The sequence below is a fragment of the Ochotona princeps genome, chromosome 6 (genome assembly GCF_030435755.1).
Source record: "Ochotona princeps isolate mOchPri1 chromosome 6, mOchPri1.hap1, whole genome shotgun sequence".
In the NCBI taxonomy this organism is placed as follows: domain Eukaryota; kingdom Metazoa; phylum Chordata; class Mammalia; order Lagomorpha; family Ochotonidae; genus Ochotona; species Ochotona princeps.
The window spans coordinates 46,888,026-46,898,989 of NC_080837.1; the positions used below are offsets into that span (position 1 = coordinate 46,888,026).

At 50.0% G+C, this 10,964-nt stretch overlaps 1 protein-coding gene across 2 annotated transcripts; it reads right to left on the reverse strand.

The window, feature by feature from the left end:
• Window positions 1-402: 402 nt before the first annotated feature.
• Window positions 403-9,523, reverse strand: HAUS4 (HAUS augmin like complex subunit 4). Of its 2 annotated transcripts, none has more exons than XM_058666206.1 (11): window positions 9,341-9,523; window positions 7,891-7,929; window positions 7,621-7,688; window positions 4,752-4,894; window positions 4,534-4,665; window positions 4,116-4,250; window positions 2,548-2,644; window positions 1,621-1,766; window positions 1,374-1,504; window positions 996-1,064; window positions 403-866 (listed from the first exon to the last, which is right to left on the reverse strand). In XM_058666206.1, the coding sequence occupies exons 3-11, from the start codon at window positions 7,673-7,675 to the stop codon at window positions 683-685; spliced, it is 1,092 nt and encodes a 363-aa protein (XP_058522189.1). In that variant the 5' UTR covers window positions 7,676-7,688; window positions 7,891-7,929; window positions 9,341-9,523; the 3' UTR covers window positions 403-682. The 2 variants fall into 2 exon arrangements, with proteins under 2 accessions (XP_058522189.1, XP_004584963.2); XM_004584906.2 differs by having other exon boundaries at window positions 8,988-9,523.
• Between the last annotated feature and the right edge of the window lie 1,441 nt (window positions 9,524-10,964).

A 10,964-nucleotide genomic window follows, 5' to 3' on the forward strand; every position in this document is an offset into this window, starting at 1 on the left:
TTTTAAAATATTCTATTTATTTGTTTATTTAAAGACAGAGCATCAGAGAAAGAGAGAGAGATCTTCTATCCTCTAGTTTACCTCCTAACAGGGCCAGGCTGGGTTGAAGCAAGGAGCCCAGAATTCCATCGAGGTCTCACATGTGATGGTAGGGACCCAAGTAGCTGAGCCATCACCGGCTGCCACCCAGGGTATGCATTAGCAGAAAGCTCATCAGAAGCAGATGCAGGACTCAAACCCAGGCCCTCTGCTATGGGCTGCAGATGTCTGAGGCAGCAGCTCTTCCACTGCACCACAGTGCCCACCCCTCTGGAGATCCATCCACTCAGTTCTTCCTGACTCACATAGCCTTTGATATTCTTTTTCCATCTTTGCCCAAAGAAAAATACTGAAATCCTGAGATATAATGATATCACTTTACTTAGAAGATAGGCACAATGCAGGGCTGACCTCAGTGAATAACTAATCATGGAATGATACAAATGTGCTTGCTGAGTTTTCCAGAAAGGGCTCAGTCACTGTGAACAATGAAGAGAAAGGAGGAGGGTGGCTAAGCAACCCTAGTGTTTTCAGCAAGCGCCTCTGGCTCCCGTGGCGAGGGCAGCCCCAGGGGGCGGCAGTCCTTGTGGCAGGCAGGGGCAGTGGCTGTGTGCAGGAGAGGCATTTCCTGGCCCTGGCCCTTTCAGCGGTAGGCCTTGTTGAACTCCTGGAGGGCCCAGCGTTTGTTCTCGGTTGCCTGCTTGAGCTGCGTGTACTCTTTCACCAGCCTGTCAAACTCCTCCCCCAGCACCTCGTAGGTGTTCAAAACCTGCCGCGACTTCTCCATGTCCTGCTCTTGAAGGCGAATGGCTCCCTCCAGGCGGTCCCTGCGAGCCCAGGCAGAGAGTGCACCATGAAAAGGGGGCTCCTCAAAATGGGGAAGTGTTCAATGCACAGGCCTTGGCCATGCAAGTGGCAGCTGTGCCAGGCTCGGGTTGGGGGGGGACAGTTCTCACCTGATGAGGCGATGAACTTCCACTTTTTCAGCAGTGTAAGTGTCGGACAAAATCTTGAGCTCCTCCATCCTGCGACAGGGCGGGAAGAAACGTCGCACAGATCACTGACTGTGGCAGAGCTAGGAACAGATACCTTGCCTGCCCGGGACCAGCAGTGACACTGTTAACAAGGCCACTTGGATCCCTGAGCCCCGATGTCACAGGAGAGCACCTGGTTCAAGCCCGCCAAGAGCCTTTTGGGTCATCCAAAGGTTAACACAACTGTGCAGTGTGGACTGGGGACCTGCACAGTGCTGGGCATAATGCACAGGAAAAAGATGCCAGGGAGGGACGGTGTGTGCAGGAGAATTCCAGCTTTCCCCCAGGGGTCACCCGCACCTCAGCTTGAGAATCATGGCGCTACACTTGATCTCCAGGTATTGGGCATTGATGCGGTCCAGCTCCGACTGGGTCTTCAGCCGGTGCTCCTGCAGGAGCCTCTGCAGCAAGGCCAGGCAGCGGAGGAGCACCTGAGCCCCGGGGGAAGAAGCCAGAAACCAAGGCAGATTAGCACCCCAGGCTTCTGCAAGGGTGCACCTGGGGGTCAGGCTGAGGAGGGAGGGGTACCCAACGCACCCCGTCACACCTGGGAGTAGGTGGCGCTTTTCCTCTCCAACAGCACCATTTGCTCCTTCTGCAGGCGCTTGGCGTCCTGGCACTGCCGCTTCTCGCCCACCAGCACCTCCGCCAGCTTCCACACCTTGACTGCTTTCAGGGTTTCGCTGTCAGCATCTGGTCAGGTGGACAGAGCACCGATGGGCAAACCCCTGATTGCCACTGTTGCTCTTGCATAGTGGTTTCTTACATGTCACCCTGCAAATTCTGCTTTCATCTGTTTTTTTTTTTTTTCCCCTCCTGCAGCCTTGTCAAAGACCATCAAAGACTGCTCTCATAGTTAAGTTCTCTTATTCTGACCTTTAGTTCCAGGTTTGGCTCTTAATTTGTAAGTCATAAAGAGGAGGGGAACACATCAGTGTCCACCTGAACTTCCCTCTTTGCCATTGTGCCCCTGCTGAGAAGAAAGAACTCGGCCTTCTCAGCAGCAGGGCACTCAGGGTTGCTGAATAAAAGCAGTCCTCACGGGCCTGGCATGATGGCTCAATGGCTAAATCCTCACCTCGCAAGTGCTAGGATCCCATATGGGCACCAGTTTGTGTCCTGGCTGCTCCACTTCCTATTCAACTCCCTGCTTGTGGCTCAAGTCCTTGGGACCCTGCACCCATGTGGAAGACATGGAAGAGGCTCCTGGCTTCAGATTAGCTTAGCTACAGCCATTGCAGCCATTTGTGGAGTGAACCAGCTATAAATCTGATCTGCCGTCCCAATAAGAATAAATAAATCTTAAAAAAAAAAAGAAGCAGTCCTCACCAAGGTCTCGGTTTTTGACAAAGGATGACCATCTGGTGCGTGAAAACACCCATCCCAAAACTAAGATCTAGTACATCGTTCCCAAAAGAGCAGAGCAGGGCCCTCAAGTCTGGCTGTGAGCAGAGCTCAGGGAGCTGGCCCTCACCTGAATTGGGGTCATGGTAGCAAAGCAGAGCGAAGCATTTCTTTTTGAGCTGCTCTTCCACTTCCTGCTGGAGCCGGGCTCGCATCCACGTGAAATCCTACAGCCGTGAGACCAAAATAGACATGTGAGGAGACTGTCAGAACCACGAAGACACAGCCAGGGAAAACATGATAACTACATCAGTAATAACAAAGAAAATGAATCAGAAGATATCAGGGAGATTCACTGTAACTCTGTAAATTAGTAAAAACCAAAATGACTTATTATGCCCGTGTCCCATATCCGGGTGCCTGGGGAACACACCCACCTCTGGCTTCCAACTCCAGCCGCCCACTGATGCAGACCCAGGGATGCAGTGGCGCTGGTTCAGGCAGTGCTTCCCTGCTGCCCATACAGGAGGCCGGCACTGAGTTCCGGGCTACCAGGATTGGCCTAGCCCAACCCTGGGCATTACAGTTTAGCAATGTACCAATATGCTCTAGGTATATATGCTCTGACCCAGTGATTCACTTTTAGCACCAATGTCAGAGAAATGATCATACAAAGAAGATACACATGAACTAGCAAAAGGTAGCAGTAACCATAATATCTATCACTAAGATTCAGCAAATTCTGCTATATCCAAATAATTCCAGCAGTAATTTAAATTGACAATTTACTAAGAACAATGGGTGCTGTGTGCTAAGACTGCCAATGGGAAGTATCATCTCACTTAGTATACTTTTTTAAAAATTTGTATTCATGGGGCTGGCGCCATGGCTCAACAGGCTAATTCTCCACCTAGAAGCACCAGCATCCCCTATGAGTGCCAGTTCATCTACTGGCTGCTCCATTTCCCAGCTCCCTGCCTGTAGCTTGGGAAAACTGTAGAGGATGGCCTAAAGCCTTGGGACCCTGCACCTGTGTGGGAGACTTGTATGAAGCTTCTGGCTCCCAGCTTCAGATAGGCTCAGCTCCAGCCATTGCGGCCATTTGGGAAGTGAACCAGTGGATGAAAGATCTCTTTATACCTCTTCCTTGTCTTAAAATACAAATTTTAAGTACTTATTAGAAAGGAGGGCTGGGAAAGAGAAAGAGAAAAAGAGAAAGAGAGAGAGAGAGAGAGAGAGAGAGAGCGCGAGCGAGCATGCTTCCATCTGGCAGTAGCTAGGAATCCAAGTGTACAGATCGTCAGCTGCTGCCTTCCAGGCAACACCAGCAGGAAGCCGGGCCGGAAGCAGAGGAGCAGGGACTCAAAAGGGACATTCCAGGAGAGGCTGTGCAAGCTCTGGGTGGAAGCCCACACTGCCATGCTACAACATTGCCCCTACATTTACTTGGTGATTTAAAAAAAAAAGGTTGAAAATACATTAGGTAGAAACAGACTATGTTCTAAACAAGTATGGAGGTGACTATTTATGTCAAGTTGTTTATAATCATACTACTATCAGAAGCTGTATTTCAGCTTTTATTTTCTTCTGTTGTTCATTTTTACAAAAATACACTAAGATTAGTTAAGAAAAAATCATAGATTTGGGAAAAAATAAGCCATTTTGCTTCTTGGGTCCCGATACTGGCCCACTCCCAACCTCTGAGGGTGGCATGAGTTCCAGAAGGTCTGCTTTCCCCAGGCCTAGCAGCGGAGGTTTCTCTGTCTCCTGGCTGGGACCCAGGAGCCGGCTCAGCTCAGTCACAAGTAGTCGCTGTTCCAGGGTCTCATGAAACTGAGAGAAGAAAAAATGAAGAGCAGTGACTAAAACGTCTCCTGGCACACCACTTCCTTACGAACCATTTTCAAAGTCCTCCAGCATGTCATCCCCTTTGCTCAGCCCTTAGCTGCTAATGACTTGCCCTGTCAAGCTTTCAATTCCAAAACCCTGACAACTCACGCATTCCTTCTCCCCAGCTCCAGTCCCTTTCTTTTTTGATATTCTGGCATTTTCCCTCAGATCCCGAAATCAAAGGTCTGGCTGGTAATCAACTTCTGCCTAATCTCTTCTGCCTTACCTTTTTGTCTTCAGAAGTTATATTTGTGTCTTGTGTCTTTACATAGTAGTCCACAAGCAGCTCTTGAATGATCCTCTGTAAGATTTCCGACCTTAGCCATGTTGTCTTATGCACTCGCACCTCCTTCCAAGCCTGGAAAACCGAAACATCCCACAAAGGAGAAGCGCTGGCTTGGGCTTCTCCCCTCCTCCCACAGTCCCTCTGCCCAGGACCCTCACCTGAGCCTGCTCCTCTGCCAGGGTGAGGCGTAAGCCGCTCTCATCCACATGCTGTGAGAGACTCAGCAGCAGCTTGCTGAAGTACGGGTTCTGCAGCAGGTCCTCTTCACTCAGGTTACAAGGAGGAAACTGCTTGTTGCACACTTTGTGACACATACCCCCAAAAAACACACACACGAAGAAAAAAAAAGGTTTGATTCTTGCTTTATATAATTCAGCATAATTTCATAATCATTTCCCAAACGAATCTGGGTTTTTCAGTAGGAAAGATTTCTTTAAAAAAAAAAAAAAGATTTATTTATCTAGATTTTTTAAAGATTTATTTATTTCATTACAGTCAGATATACAGAGAGGAGGAAAGACAGAGAAGAAGATCTTCCGTCCGATGATTCATTCCCCAAGTGAGCTGCAACGGGCCAGTGTGTGCCGATCCAAAGCCGGGAACCTGGAACCTCTTCCGGGTCTCCCACGCGGGTGCAGGGTCCCAAGGCATTGGGCTGTCCTCGACTGCTTTCCCAGGCCACAAGCAGGGAGCTGGATGGGAAGTGGAGCTGCCGGGATTAGAACCAGCACCCATATGGGATCCCGGGGAGTTCAAGGCGAGGACTTTAGCCGCTAGGCCAAGATTTATTTAGGCCCAGATTTATTTTATTTATTTATTTATTTATTTTTATTGGAAAGTCAGATATACAGAGAGGAGAGACAGAAAGATCTTCTGTCTGGTGATTGATTCCCCAAGTGGCCACAAGGCCGGAGCTGAGCTGATCCTGAAGCCAGGAGCCCAGAGCCTCTTCTGGGTCTCCCATGCAGGTGCAGGATCCCAAGGCTTTGGGCCGTCCTTGACTGCTTTCCCAGGCCACAAGCAGGGATGGGAAGTGGGGCTGCCAGGACACAAACCGGCGCCCATATGGGATCCCAGCACGTGCAAGGTGAGGACTAAACCAATTAGGCTACCATGCTGGGCCCAGTATGAAGCTAATGAGGTTTTTTCATTTATTGTTTTAAAGATTTATTTATTGGGCCCGGTACAGTAGCCTAGTAGCTAAATCCTTGCCTTGCGTGTGCCAGGAACCCATATGGGCATCAGCTCCTATCCTGCTGCTCTACTTCCCTTCCAGTTCTCTACTTGTGGCCTATGAAAGCAGTAGCAAATGGCCCAAAGCCTTGGGACCCTACACCCACATAGGAGACCCAGAAGAAGCTCCTGGCTCTGAATTGGTTCAGCTCCAGCCATTGTGGCCATCTGGGGAATGAATCAGTGGACAGTGGACAGAGGATCTTTCTGTCTTTCCTTCTCTCCGTAAATCTGATCTGATTTTCCAATAAAAATGAGTATATCTTTGGGCCCAGCACCGTGGCCTAGCGGCTAAAGTCCTCGCCTTGCAGGTCCAGGATCCCATATGCGTGCCGGTTCTAATCCCGGTAGCTCCACTTCCCATCCAGCTCCCTGCTTGTGGCCTGGGAAAGCAGTCGAGGACAGCCCAAGGCTTTGGGAATCTGCACCCGTGTGGGAGACCCGGAAGAAGTTCCTGGATCCTGGCTTCGGATCGGCATAGCATCGGCCGTTGCGCTCACTTGGGGAATGAATCATTAGATGAAAGATCTTTCTCACTGTCTCTCCTCTTTGTATATCTGACTTTCCAATAAAAATAAATAAATCTTTAAAAAAAAAAAGAGTATATCTTTAAAAAGTGAGGCATTCAGCCCAGTTGTTACGGTGGCAGTTAAACGACGCCCACATTCAGATATCATGGAAGCCACCAGGCTCTCACTCTTCACTCCAGCTTCCTGATAATTCAGACCCTAGAAAGTAGCAGTGATGGCTCAACTAACAGGACACCTGCCACTCATGTGCGAGACATGGATTGAATTCCTGGTTCTTGTTTTGACCTAGCCCCGTATCTGCCACGCAGGGCCTGGGCAATGCACCAGCAGATGAAAGCGCTCTCCACTCTCTTTGCCTTTCAAACAAAATGAAAATAAATAATAGATACATAAGAACAATTCAAATAGAGATAAAATTCAAAGGAACAGGCACTTATGTTATGCATGAGGATATTAATTGAGGAAGAAAGAGCATCTAATAAAACTAAGATTTTTAAAAAAGAAATTATTTAGAATTTTTTTTTATAATTTATTTTTATTTGAAAGGCAGAATTACAGTAAGAGAGACAGAGAGAAGATCTTCCATCTGCTAGTTCACTCCTCAAATGGCCATAATGGCCAGGGCTAAGCTGATCCAAAGCCAGAAACCTGGAGCTTTCTCTAAGTCTCCCTCATGGGTACAGGGTTTCAAGGCCTTGGGCCATCCTCTGCTGCTTTCCCAGTCCATAGGCAGGGAGCTGGATGGGAAATGGAACAGCCAGGACTAAAACTGGTGCCTAAAAGGGGTGCTGGTACTGGCAGGTAGAGGATCAGCCTGTTGAGCTGCTGCCCTGGCCCCTAATATAACTAAGATCTTAAGAATAAATAACTAAGTAAAAGAGAAATACAGCTGTAAATATTAGCCAAACAGAATCAAGAAAAAGGGATCCTAGAGTAGGGATCACTACAGCCACCAAAATGCCTCATTCACACAGAATTTAGAGTTTTTAAAGAAGTGGATAAAACACAAATATACAATTTTGGGTGCCCCATCCAGCTTCCTGCTCACACAATCCTGAGAAGCAGGCAGATGATGGTCCAAGTACTTGGGCCCTTGCCACCCATAGAGGAGCTCCCGGTTTCGGCTTTGGCCCAGCCCTGCTTCTGCGGGCATTTGGGAGGTGACCCACCCACTTTCTGTGTGTTTCTCCATCGATCTGTTTCTCCAATAAATAATTTCAAAAAAAAAAAGAAAAAAGAAAAAAAGTTTGCAAACAACCGTTACCTCGGTGAAGTATTTCTACCCCTTCTCCAGGGGAACAGAAATCTCCAGACGCCATCCAACTTGCTTACCTGTGGAACCAAGAGAAAGAAGGTAAGAAGATGAGTGGCTGGCTTACTCCAAACCAAACTTGCTCAGGTACAAATTACCTTTGTCCACAAGCAGAGAAGGAACTGCAGGGATCCCTTACACATCTGGGGACCCAAGTTCTTAACACCAGGTTCATAAACATACAGATCTACAGGTGCCCAAAACAGTATGCCTTCCACTGACCTCTGTCCACTTGTTCCAAGCTGTCCAAAAAATAAGCTTCTGGAAAAGAAAGAAAACTCTCCAACTAACTCACTAGGGCCTAGTCAGGATTCTCCCCCACCCCCCACTCTCACCCCCTCCGCCATTATGTCAAGGTTATAACCCAGATGCTGTTCCCCAGTTAAGAGGCAAAGAGGAAAAATATCAAAGGCAGCTTTCCCCCCCAAGTCAAATAACTCAGCTATCAAATTCCACAATAGCTTTTTTGTGCTTCTTTAACTTGTTCTTTCATCTAAGATCGGTTGCTAGTGTTTGATCATTAACTCTAGAACCATCCTTCAGGAGTGACAAATCACTCCACACTTGAACAGCAACAACTGGTTTTCACATCAGTGTCAGTGAAGGGTACCTGGGGGGTTGGGGAGGAAGTGTGACAGGCAGGCCAATCAGGGAACACCAAGGTACAGTGACCGCTGCCCAGGCAGGAGTGCTGGGTGCTTAGCCAGAAGGTGGAATGCTCAGAGTAGAATGACATCCATGCAGAGGGGCAGGAAAGATGGACACGACATGGACACTTCCCCCCACTCCCAGGCATTGCTTTTCTGCACTTTGGCCCCACCTCCTCCTCCTATCTGGAGGGTCCCACACTCCCCAGGGCCGCACCTCCCAGCGCTGGGAAGGCCTTGAAGGTTATTAGGATTTAACACTGCGTGTTCACAGCACATTCAGTTTCCTTGCCCGGTTTTATGAGTTGCATCAAAGTAACTACTCATTTGTGTTGGAGCATGGTCTCCAAGGGGACCTGGCTGAGGATGTAGAAGGCAGACCCTACCTACCTCGTGGCTTCTGTGTGTGAATTGACAGGGAAAAGCTGTCTAGGCGTCCCCAACTTTTTTCCACTTACAAAGCAGGAGTCCTGTTTGGAAAACACATTTAAAAAGGCACACAACTGACCCAAAAACCACTACTTAGTTAAGCCCAGTGTTATTTAAGGTCGCTCCCAGGAAAGGGTTTGTAAAGGCGGAAGTGAGGCCTAATTCAAGACTTCAGAAAGTCAACGCGTTTCCCCGCAGGGGCAAGCTCCCCCGCCCCACTCTTTTTAGGGTGCTTTTCTTTACCCTTTTAAAATGTTACAGGGCGTGCGCGATGGCGGCAATCAAGACTCGATTCTCCACCCTCTGCTCTCAGACGTGTTAAAACGCTGCCACAGGGACCCAACCATTTAAATGTTCTGACTCAGGCGTCTTAGAGCTGTCTTTACACGCTGCACTGAACGTTAAATTGATTTTACAGGTATTTTCACAAGATGTGACCCTTGCAGGGCCCGAGATGAATCAAAATGCAGAACGGGATCCTCGGCGCCGACTTCCCTCCTGTCTGGGCCGCCAAGGAGTCCCAAGGGCGGCCGGAGGGGACCGTCCCGGCGCTCCTCCTTCCCGCGCCGCTCGCCCACCGACCCTCTCAAGCAAACCTGCACTCCCGGGGGCAGCTGAGGCTCCCGAGGCAGAGCCGAGGGGCTTGGGCCGGGCAGGCCGCCGGCGTCCACACCCGGCTCCGGAACCTCCGAGTCGGACCCCCGCGCGGGCCGGGGGACGCGGGGCCCGGGAGGACAGTGCGGGAACGCCGCGGAAGGGGCGGAAGGCGTCGCCGAGGGCGCGCGGGGAGGGGGCGGGGCCGCGCTCGAGGCGGGAAGGCCAGGTCCCGCCCCTCGCCGGGCGCGTGCCCGAGGCCCCCAACCGCCGGCGCGCTCCCGACGGGGAGGGCGGGGGTCGGACCCTGCCGGGAAAGCCGTCTTAGCGACACCCCCGACACCCGCTCTTTCCACGAGTTTAAGGGCAAATGTCGAGAAAATGACCCTTGCCAACATTGGGTCAGGGCGTCAGATGAGTCAGGCACTCTACCTAGTTGTTTTTGCCTCATGCAATGATGGCTGGTGCTATGAGGAAGTCACTCTTCATACCCATTTTGCAGATGGGAAAACGAGAGTGCAAGAAGCTGCGTTCAAGGTCACAGCTCGCAGACTCCAGGCCTGCCTCGGTGTCCCTAGCTGCTTTCCCAGACCTTGCGGTCCGTCCGCCTTGCACCCCGAGGCCCCTCACTTGCACCTGCCCAGCCCCCGCCTGCGGCCTGCGGCTGCCCGGCTGGCTCCGCCTCTTGACCTTTGCTCCCCGGAGCTGCTCTGCAGTCCCTGTATCTCCGCTCTGACTTCCCCCGAAACCCACCCTGTTTTCAGAGATGACGAGAATCCAGTCTGGAGGCCGACTCTTTTTTTCAAAGATAATATTTGGTGCTAAATAAAACTGCCCCAAGGTTTTCAAATCCCTCTTCGCCTCAGAGAAGCAGCTGATCGCCTGGGAGTGGTGTGGGGAGGGAGTTTGACCATTCCCTTCTCAAGACCAACTGGAGGAATCTGATGCAGGTGAGAAATGGCAGGTTCTGGTGCGAACATTTTGTATCCTTGGTCAGCTCATCAGCTGCCACCTTTTGTGTTTAGAGTGCTGTCATTTTCTAAAGCTTTTTAAAAAATCATTTATGCTTCCTCAACTCGGTAGCGCAGCATGGTTAAATAACAGGAGTGGTGTCCCCAACAAACGACACTTGTCACAAAATAGCAAGTGAGCTTTGGTGACTCAGAGCTCATCGCAAAATGTGCTGAAAGTCTGTCTCCCAGATCTGTCAAGATCTCCAAGACGGTACTGCTGCAAAGCTCTGGTTCCCCAGCTCCGAAGTGCTGGGGGAACTCGCAGGAGAAGGGTGCAGTCGCGCAGCTCAGGTAGGAGATCGGGAAAGTAGCCAAGGGAAGCCTGGCATTGCGTCAGACCCCCCTGGGCGGTTATCTGTGCTTCTCAGTCTCCTTAACAAGTCCTGTGACCTTGGGCTTCAGACTCCCCATCTATCAAAAGCAGAAAAGACATCTTTCTAGTTCCGACCTTCTCATAGTGTTGATGTAATAATGATCCGATGAGATAATGGCTGAGAAGGTGAAGACTAAAAAAAAATAGGGTTGTTTACACTGACACTTATTAGGCATGTATTAAGTGCCTTGAGAGATGCAACGATGAATACATAGGAAGTGCTGCTTGCCCTGAAGTAGT